Source organism: Lepidochelys olivacea (assembly GCF_965140295.1).
Source record: "Lepidochelys olivacea isolate rLepOli2 genome assembly, chromosome: 13".
Classification (NCBI taxonomy): Eukaryota; Metazoa; Chordata; order Testudines; family Cheloniidae; genus Lepidochelys; species Lepidochelys olivacea.
The window spans coordinates 35169697-35180717 of record NC_140423.1 but is presented as its reverse complement, the minus strand read 5'-3'; the positions used below and the strand labels follow the sequence as shown (position 1 = coordinate 35180717).

The window sequence follows — 11021 nt, the reverse complement described above, 5'->3', positions numbered from 1 at the left end:
AATTTTTCTTTTTTGGATTCGTCATTTTGGCCACTGAACTGAAGCATCAGTTATTCTCTCGGCTCTCAATCTGACCACCAATTTGTTACCTTCTTTATTAGTTAGAGAGGAGTCTTGCTGTAGTCCAGGAATGTTGCCTACTGGTTAGAGCAGGGAAGAGCCATAATGTCTAGGTTTTTCTCTCCTCCTTGCTGCAGTTGTAAACCTGGACAAAACATTTGGTGGCAAAAAATGTCAAAGGGGTGTCAGTGAGTTCAGCAATGACAAGGCTCTTGCAAATGTCCATGTGTAACACCAAGTGGGTGTTTATGTGTAAAATAACACTGGGTAACTGTGTCTCTCACAGAAACTTTGCACACCCTTCCAGTGTCAGTTTGTGGATAGACGCTCCATTTGCAAACACAACCAGCATCTAAAGTATAGCCAAAGAAATCCTGTGATGAAATGAGATGGTTGGTGGCTGGAGTCTACAATGAGCTAAGCAGTCTTTACTGACAGAGGAGCAGACTTTCATCTGGATTGTTCAGCAGCTTGTAAGACCTGCCTGATTTTTATATCTCAAGAATAACTGGAGATGCACACACAGAGCTACTTAGTATTGTTGTCTGCTTTAATGCCTGCTACTCCCCGTCTGTTTCTAAGGACTGGGAATTTCAAAGGAGCCTACGGCACTGGGACCCAGATATCTGTTGTTCTGAAATTTATAGGACCTTCAGGACTGTCTATAGTTGAAAACTGACCAGACGTGTTACAGCTGTCACCTTGGCTCACTCCAGGGACTGAACCAAGGACCTCCATAATTTAAAACCATAAGCACCCATAGTTTGAGTGAAAGAGCCAGGGATTTCTATCTGAGGCTCATAAACTCTGCAGATTGGGCACAGGTGGGTATTCAAAAAATGCAATGGGTTTTAGGTGAAAAGATGCTTCTGAAAATCCCACAAGATGCCTAAATACCTTTAAAAATCTGGCCCAATTTGCCTAACGTCCATTGAAATAATTGGGAGCTAGGCACCCAGGCAATTCTGATAATCCCACGATGCACCCACTGCATCTGTAGTCACTCAGATTCTTTAAAATCTGGTGCTAAGTGGCTAAGGCTAAATTATCAAAGTATTTAGACATCTAAAGATGAAGATAGGTGCCGAGTGAGATTTTCAGTGCGAGTTAATTGCCTCGGGGACTGATTTGCAAACATATCTAAGTGCCTAATGTCCATTAAAATCGATGAGTTTTTGGTGCTTCCACAAATCCCACTAGTTAGACACCTTTAAAAATCTGGTCCTGAATCTGTTGCTTGGCCACTTTTGAAAATTTTCCCCTAACTGTCTTAGATCCTTGTGGTGGGGAAAAAATCATAACTTTTCATGAAAAAATTTTGTTGAAATATTGAAAACCTGACCAGCTTCCCTTGTCATTCCCCTCTTCCCCATTACAAATGTCATAACAGCCTCATTGATATTAAAAATAACTGATAAAGAAAGATAGCAATGATAGCACAAATTCCTCAATCATGTAATGAAAATCATACTATTGAAGTCCACAGGATTCTATATAGCTTCTTATAATACGCTCCTCACTCCAATATCCAAGCACCTTCCAGGAGAGCATGAAGCCACAAGGAGACATGGCATGTGCATCATGGGAGTCTACAGGAGAGCGACACAAATGATTAAGATTTAGGAAAACCTGACCTGTGAAGAAAGGTTAACAAATGGGCATGTTTAGTCTTGAGAGAAGAAGACTAAGGGGGCAGGAACTGATAACAGTCTTCTAATATGTTAAGGGCTGTTATAAAGAGGATGGGGAAAAATTGTTCTCCATGTCCACTGAAGGCAGAACAAATAGTAATGGACTTATCTGCAGCAAGGGAGATTTAGGGTAGATATTAGGATAGACTTTCTAACTCTCAGGGTAGTTAAGCTCTGGAATAGGCTTCCAGTGGAGGTTGCGGAATCCATGTCACTGGAGGTTTTGAAGACCAGGTTGGACAAATACCAGCCAGGGATGATGTAGGTTTACTTGGTCCTACCTCCAGAAAAGCGGTTGGACTTGATAACTTCTCATGGTCCCCAATATTAAGTGTGCACATACAAATTTGCATTGGCTTAAATAAATCAGATTGAATCACCTTTAATCAAAGAAGTGAAACTTTACATGGAAACCAGGCCTTATGCTGATGTAAAGCCAGTGATTTCAGACCCTTGATTTGGTGGATCAGGTCTTAAATTTTCCAGAAAAAAAAAATAGAATGGGCGGGAAAGCCCATGTAATTATGAAACAATTTTCCATCAATAAAAATCATTTAATAAGGAACAACTATGATAATTCCCTCTCTTCTCACATAAAGGGTATATCTATGGAACAGTCAAACCTTTTGGTTCTTTTCTGTAACTTTTCAGAAAGTTCCTCTGCCCTTCCCAATCCCAATTAGAGCAATCATGTCTCCACAGGGGATCGTATTTTTGATTTAATTAATTATGCTGCTTAATCATCATTTAATGACAGTGGAATGATTGGAGCTGATTGCAGCATCCTCTACGAATCAGGTCTTTAAGGAGTAGTAAGTTACTACTGGCCCTTATGAAATGCATTAAATATTAGTGGTTTGATGAGCCTTCATCTCTCCTCAGAATCAAGGAGAAAATCTGTAAGGCTGATAAATTCTGCAGGATGAGAATGTAATTTTTTGACCTGAAAAATAGTCTGTTGAAATTTCTATACTTTAAACAAAAACCTCAAGAAAGGATGGAGCTGAGAAATACTAAGCATTTGAAAAGAAAGATTACTAAGTATCATATGTTCAAGGGACATTTTACAGAGAGGTAATAATATCACTTAATTGCTTTTTTTTCCTCACTCTTTTGATTCAATGCAGTTATATTGTAGTGTTTTTTATATTCCACATATAAAAAGATAACCCCACATTTATCTATAGCTATAGGTACATATTATTATAGATGACTATATTTAACTATAGCTATGCATAGTTCTATATATCTATAGCAATCTATAATTTTTAAACAATGTATTTTCTTGTCTTCACTGTCAGGTGGAACATACTTAATTGTAGTTAATAAAAAGGCTTTTGGATACTTAAGAGAAAATACAAAGATTATTAGTATTAGTATTTTATTTTATTATTTATTATTATTTGGTATTTTCAGGATAGAGACACAGTCTGTTAATAGCTATTTTTTTGTAAATTATGCTAAATTAAAACCAGTGGAGCTACACCCGATTTACTCAAGTTATAGCAAGTGAAATCGAATGATCTTTGCAGCAGAGAGCTGAATCTGGCTCTAAATCCATTGAGTTCAAAAGCGTGACTCTGAATTTACCCCAGGTGAGCTGAGATCAGAATTTAGCCACAAAGCCTGATTAGAATGAGTTACTTTGGTTCCCCTTGAAAACATGACAGCTTCATCTTGCATTAATTGCTAAGGTTACCTAAGTATTTTAATATTCCCTCTAGTGGTTTATATGTATGATAGGGAATTTCACAGATTACAAGATTAACATTATTTAGTTATCTACAGCAATTGGCAAGAGTTGAAGGAGACTATAGAGCTGATTGCAACTCAGAATTTCCTTTTTGTGTAAAATATTCAAAGGTTGACATCTGTTTCCAGATTGGAACAAATCCAAATATTTTCTAAATGTCCAGTTACAACATCAATTCCAAAACAATTAAATTTAAAAAATGTTGTTCAGGCTTTGTTTCAAAATGAATGTTTTCTTTTGACATTTATTTTCTTTTTCATGCTCATATTATATTTATTATCTCGTGAGATGCAGGTGCGGAGTCATGCACAAAATATCAGACAATGTCATGTTCAGGTCATGTCATGATATGATATGATACAATAGTTAAAATATTCTATTACAAGTAGCTGAAAGCCCAGGTTCTTGGACAGGTGTAATTCACAAACTCACAATGACTGAAAAATGTATTAATTTAGATGGAATATATTGGCCAAAGGTGTTATCATCACCCAGACACAGCCCAACATTAAAGTGTTCAACAAGGTTTGGGGTTTGGTACACAGAGACCTCAGCCTGCTTAGGACCATGGCAAACACACCATTAAAAAAAACCTTTTTCTTAAAGATGCAGAGAAGAAGGGAAAACAGATAATGCATTTGAAATGTAGTGTATTAAGTCAGGCTTTCATTTTAACAACATCCCTCTTTCCCTTTCCCTTTCCCTTTAGCTGGAGAGAGTTTGTAGAAGAAAAAATCCCTTGTCTGACCATTTCTTAGATGGTATCAAAGGCCTTGTCTACACTACAGGGGAAAGTCGATCTAAGATATGCAATTTGAGTTATATGAATTGCGTAACTCAAGTCGACATAGCTTAGATCTAGTTACCGTGGGGTACACACTACGCTATGTTGATGGGAGATGCTTTCCTGTCGACTCCCCTTACTCTTCTCATTCTGTTGAAGTACAGGTGTCGACGGGGAGCAATCTGTAGTCTATTTAGTGGGTCTTCACTAGACCTGCTAAATCAACCGCCGATTCATCCCCCAGTAAGTGTAGACAAGGCCAAAGGCAGTAATAACTCTCCTTTTGGGTAAAAGAGAAGAAGCTAGTTGAGAGGAGCTGGAGGTGTTGTTGGTTGTGCTGTTGTTAAAGTCTAGTACCATTTCAGCTCTGGTGGTGTTTGGGCTTTAGCTGGAGCTGGTACGGGTGCCATTGTCATCTGGGTCCCTCTCTCTGGCCTGGTCTGATTAGAACATACCTTAGGATTAGGACAAAAAAGACCTGAGGTCCCAGATGATGGTGATGGTGGCAGCCATGGCAGTGAAGTTCGCTCCAGTAGTCTCTGTCTGTTTTCTTTATTTTCCCCCCAAAGTCTGTTTCTTTAATTATAGCCCATCCCCTCATTAGCAGACCCTGAATCCCACTGATGATTCAACCTGGTGATATTCTAAAAAAAAAGTTCTGTTCTGAAACAGCCTTGTAACTATTTCCATTGCTTCGCAATGACTCTATCAACATTCTAGGCTTCAGAGTGAAGTTTGGGGTTATTGTTTGTGCCAATTATGTTGTTGGGTGGATGGTTCTGTTCCTTTGTGTGGTTGTTGGGTTATGCTGGAAGGGTTGTATTGATTTGTGTTGGCGAATGAGGAGTGTGTACTGTGGTAAGGGGTTACAAATGTTAGAGGGTATTGCGTGTGCTGGTTGTGTTGTTGTTTGGGTCGTTGTGTTGATTTGTGTCTGGGGTGATCTGTTGGGAGAGTTCTGTGGATTTGCACAAGTGGCAGTAAGGATCTGTGCAGTCTCCCTCGTGCAACCCATGAAATTGTTGCATGCAGATTAGCTGTAAAGTAAGGGTGGTAATTGGTTGAATGACTTCTAATATCACAATGGTCTAGGCTCTTGGTATGGCGTAGATACATGCCTTACTGTAGTGTACACTACACCGGTGTGATTTGTATAGTCAAAATGGCTGAAAACTTAAAAATTGGATGATACCAGACAACAAAACCCAGTGATGATTCAACCTGGTGGTGTTCTGAACAAAAAGCTCTCAGCCATCCTTCTGGCTCTTTCATCACTTTTTACTGACTCCACAGACATCATAGACTTCAGAGTGAGAACTCTGGAATTGCATTTTATTTTATTTTATTAAAACAAACACATAAAGGGTACCTTCTATTTACTACAGATTGAAACAGTCTGACACTTCGACATTTTCAACAAGAAAATAAGATAAAGGCCCAGATGTTTAAAGATATTTAGATGCTTAGTGGGATTTTCAAAAGAACCTATGCTCCTAAAAGCCATTGAATTCAATGGGTCTCAGGCATTCAGATATTTTTTAAAAATCGCACTAAGTGCCTCCTTTAAAAATCTAACCCAGCCTTTCAAAACATCAAACCGCTTCATTGCAACACAATCAGGAGACCCTTTGATCTAGACCAGTGGCAGTGATGCAAGTAGAATTCATTTCTTACCAGTACGCTGCACCAGCTAAGGGGGGGGATGTGACCTCCCCACGTTACCACCCACATGACTCCTCATGTGACCCCACCCACCCCCCACTCACATCAAAATCGCACATGTCATCATGTGTCAACATTGTCTCTAGTGCCTTACATTGCTGGTGTAGGTCTTCTTCAGGTATAGTGAGGAGTTTTGGAATATCATACAACATCCCAAATATACTGCTGTGCTCCTTGAGCTGCATGAAACGTTCTTTAGCTGACTGTATTGCATAATCTAGCACCTGGTTAAAGAACTGAATTGTTGTTTGGGGTCTCTTATGGGATTATCCCGTGCCTCGTAATCAAAATGTCTTCTTCTTCGGTGACTCTTGTATTCTCGAATGGGTGGGAAAATAGCTTCTGTGTGAAGCTCCTCTGCCAACTTCTGTGCACTCTTCAGAATGTTTTGAAATCCCTCATCTGACCGGTAAGACTGTAGGTATGACTTTGCTTTGTGCATTGCTCCGGATATATCAAGGTCAACACCTTGGAGTCTCTTGCTTACATCTATTTCAAACAGTATGTCATGCCACAACACTAAGCCATACAGAAATTTGAAGTTATGTATGTTTCCAGTGATTCCATTTTCCTCTGCCACTGTTCTCCCATGGACAGTTCCTGTCATAGCATTATCCTCCATAATGGCAACTATGGCATCATCTATCTTCCCAATTTGGTGTTTGATAGGCTTAACCCCCCTTCCCCCACTTGACTTTCCCATCGTGTGGCACTCAGTGGTTTCAGTGTCAGAGAGGATGTTCCCAGATGTTGCTTCAAAATTTGCCATAGATGAGTTGATGCAGAGAAAAGCACATAGATGCTTTGAATTACATTAAAAAATTTAACAGCCTCACTAGAACCTGATGCTGCATCACTGACCACCAAGTTCAATGAATGAGAACTGCATGGGACAAAAAAAACTCAAGGGTTTAACCTTGGATCCGTGTCTACACTCCTCTGTTCTTTCCTCTCATGTTGGCACCATTATTGTAGCCCTGACCTCTTGTGTCAGCTATCGCAATTCCCGTATCTTCCAGCTTTTTAAGAAGCACATTTGTCATACCAGCTTCTGTAGTATCATCAGTGTCAATAAATTCTAGAAAATGCTCTCTGACAGTCACCATTGCAGGGGCATTTTCACTAGGTTCTGTTGTTGTTACAAAACACACCATTAAAGTCATTTGTTCCATATGGCTGAGGTCAGGTGTGCAGTCCAGAATAACAGAGTAATATCTTAATGACTTCAGATCTGCCACAATCTTCTGTTTGACTTTTGTTGCCAGTCACTGTACAATCTCATTTTGAATTGTTTTTCCAAGGTAGTGGTGTGTGTACATTTCTTGGGTGGTGACTCTTCTTAGATGCTCCGGGAGTACAGCATCAAATTCAGCCATCAGCTCCACAATTTTAAGGAAGTTTCCATTGTTTGGCACATATATCTGATCTGAAGTGCCACGCAGTGCTAGGTTTTGGGTAGCAAGCATTCTCACAATGGCAATGAGCCTTTTCAGAACATTTTGCCAGTAAAGAGACTCTGATGCAATCAGTCTTCTCTTGATGTTGATCACCTATGGTGGCCTTTAACCTTAATCTCATCTCAAGCTCTTTCCACCTATGGAATGCTCTCATGGCCATCATGAACTCCAAGGTTTGCTGCCTTCTCATGGCATGCCAGATTTCTAGCCAGATTTTTCCAGTCCTTTGTGCCTGTAGAACCCAATGTGGCTGGAACATTAGATTGGAAGAGTTTGCAACAAAAACAGTATGCAGCATTCTGGGTTTTTGAGTACATAAGCCACGACCTCTCCACTCTGTCACCATTGGGGATTTCACGCCAGTAATGTGTTGGATGGAAACTTCTGTTTTCATTGTCTTTGGGGAACATGAAGTTTTTCACTTGCTGTGGCCCATGCAGTACAAGGAAGTCCCTCAGGCTACTGCTCAAGTAGTTCCACAGTCTTGGATCATCTAGACTTAAGGAACTAAACTCAGCAGCAGCTGTTTCTTGGGCCTCCACCACACTCTGATCTACACTTTTCTTCAGGAATGTGCATGGTTACATCCATTTGAGAAGGAGATATGGATGCTGCAGTAGCTGCCAGGTCACCTGCACTCTAACTGGAAGATCAGGCATCTCCTCACCACTCATATCCTCACTGGGGCCGGAAGGCTCACCGTGAACATTTTTGTGTCTGTATCTCAGGAGAACTCCATCCTGCTTAGATAGAAAAGCTTCCTTTGCTTTCTTTCTTTTTCTGAATGCTGCCCCAGAGGGGCGTTGTCTTCTTTCACTCATGACTGCTGTTCTGTGCCAGCGATAGTGGCTCTCAACACTCAGTTGAAGGGGACAAATAAGCAGGCTGGTAGCAGGGCCTGAGGGAGGGAAGATATCAGCATCTTAAGGGCCTAACTGGCTCCTACTTCTTCAGTTGACGGCCTGTTCTCCTCAAGTGGGTTCAGGGAAGCAGCAGGAAACAGGCAGCTCCCTGAGAAGCTGGTGTTAATCAGTCCAGGCTCCTGGGGGTGCTAGAGAGGTACATAAGAGGCTCCTCCTCCTCCTCTCTCTCCCTGCAGCTCCTGCTGCTTTCTGTTATTCCTTCTCACCTTTTCTCCTGCCTGCCTGTTATGTCTCTTGTGCCCTCCTTCCTCCAGCACAGCTCTCCACCATCTCTGTGCATCTAGAGCAGAGAGAATACATACGCACCAGCAGCAGACACAATTTTCTACACTCTGGGTCCTAGTGGTGCCCCCTCCCCCCCAGTCTGGCACCTGAGGCAGCCGCCTCAGTTCGCCTCATGGTAAGGCCAGCCCTGTTTAGCAGTAACACAAGGCCTGTATCCTGTAAGACAGCGGCTTCAGCACTGAGCATAAGGCTTGAGGGCCTATGAACTTTGACACAGAAAAATGGCCCAACAGTCACCCCCAAATTTTGGGGAATTGAACATAGAGTGTGAAAGGAGGAAGTTTGTCCATAACAACACCAGCCAATCACAGGAACATGAGCTAACACCAGCTTTTGGATATTTTAGGGTAAAGCATCCACAGATATCTGACCGCAAGAGTTCCATGGCAATGAATTGATGTATATGATAATAAGTTGAGATCATTAATATGCTAACCTATAGGGGAAGGGCACTTCAGCATTAGTAGGGTGAGGAAATACAAATGAGGAAGAGGGGAGAAACCCCTACTGAATATGCATTAAACATAGTAGCGTTGTATCCCAATCTCTGGGCAGGACGAAAGAGAGATGTGGCCCTTGGGTGGTGCTGGGATGATGGCCACTGGTGATGATGAAGAAGTAATGGTGATGAGGAAGACAATGGCTAACATTTCAGGTTGTTCTGCAAGCGATAGTGTGAGTATATGGATGTTCAGATGGACATTCTGTATTATCTCTATCTACCTGCCTGGGTTACAGTGTTTGTGACTTTGCTAAATGTATTAATAAACTGTTGTAAATATAGAAGGCTTCCTATAGTGTGCGAGTTGCAACTGTGCACATCAGGGTTCCCAAATGAACAGTAATTTTAATAATACTGGGCCTGATCTTGGGGCAAGAACCTTTCAAACCTCAGAGTGATAGCTGGGAATTCTTAAGGAATCAATGTAATTATTATACAATTCATAGATTGGGCTACAGATTAAAACTCCTCCACACTTCCCAGAATTTTCATGATTTTGTTTTGTGATTTGGGACCAATTTTAATCTAGATGGACAGAGCAGCAGACGGAAATCAGACAGCCCTTGCAGAGTTCATCTTGATGGGATTTGGGGATCTTCATGAGATGCAGATCCTTCTCTTTGTGCTATTTCTAGCTGTCTACATCATGACATTAGCTGGCAACATCCTCATATTGGCCATCATCTCATACAGCCGGAGCCTGCACACCCCGATGTACTTCTTCCTGGGAAATTTTTCCTTCCTCGAGATCTGGTACACCGCTTCTACCACCCCCAAGATGCTAAGAACTTTACTTACTGCACACGAAGCAATCTCCTTCTTTGGCTGCATTACCCAGTTTTATTTCTTCAGTTCCATGGCTATCACTGAGTGTTTTCTCCTGGCGGTGATGTCTTATGACCGGTACGTAGCCATCTGCAGCCCACTCCGTTACATGGCCATCATGAACTCCAAGGTTTGCCTGCAGATGGCAGCAGGTTCTTGGATAAGTGGGTTCCTGACTCCCATACTAACCACTGTCTTGACCTTCAGGTTGCCATTCTGTGCCTCCAATGAAATCGACCATTTCTTCTGTGACCTAGCACCGGTCATAAAGCTCTCCTGTGCTGACGCCCATGTGGCCAAGACAATCACATTCATCATGGCCTCTGTTGTGACCATGGTCCCATTTCTGCTGACTGTAGTATCCTATGCCAACATCCTGTCCACCATTCTCAGGGTCCCTTCTACCATGGGGAAACAGAAAGCCTTCTCCACCTGCTCCTCCCATCTCATCGTGGTGACCTTGTTCTATGGGACCTTGGGCATTATTTATGCGGTTCCCACGGCCAGCCAGTCTCCAGGCCTAAATAAAATGTTTTCCCTGCTGTACACGGTGATTACCCCTATGGTTAACCCCATTATATACAGTCTGAGAAACAAGGAGGTCAAAGAAGCTCTGAGGAAAATTATAAGTAAAAGGCCTAATTGGCTGTCTCCATTAGTAACTGGAGGCCAAGTGAGGGTTCATCAAGAAGACCCATAATAAACCCAATTCAGTGATCACCATTAAAATGTCAACAAGTACCATGCAATTACCACAAGCCTGAATCTAAAGGCAGTTGATTTGCTCTCATTCCTTATGCAAATGAAAACCCCTTTGACTTCTGTGAAATTTTGTGTGATCAAAGACCTAGTCATAACTCAGCGTAGACCACAGATTTTGGCCCATAGTTATGTCTAGAGCCAGCTGGAAACTGGGGTTATTTTTCCCCCAAGGAAAATTTTGAATTTTTTTTTTGGAAAACCCAAAAAGGTTCCTCTGAAAGACTAAAATTTTGGACAAAAACAAAAAAACAAACAAA

At 41.5% G+C, this 11021-nt stretch overlaps 1 protein-coding gene across 1 annotated transcript; it reads left to right on the top strand.

Annotated features, from left to right (window-relative positions):
- Positions 1–9706: 9706 nt before the first annotated feature.
- On the top strand, positions 9707–10702 carry LOC311529742 (olfactory receptor 10A7-like; the record flags this gene model as incomplete). Its single annotated transcript, XM_084645940.1, has 1 exon — positions 9707–10702. The coding sequence occupies one exon, from the start codon at positions 9707–9709 to the stop codon at positions 10700–10702; it is 996 nt and encodes a 331-aa protein (XP_084502066.1).
- Positions 10703–11021: the final 319 nt, after the last annotated feature.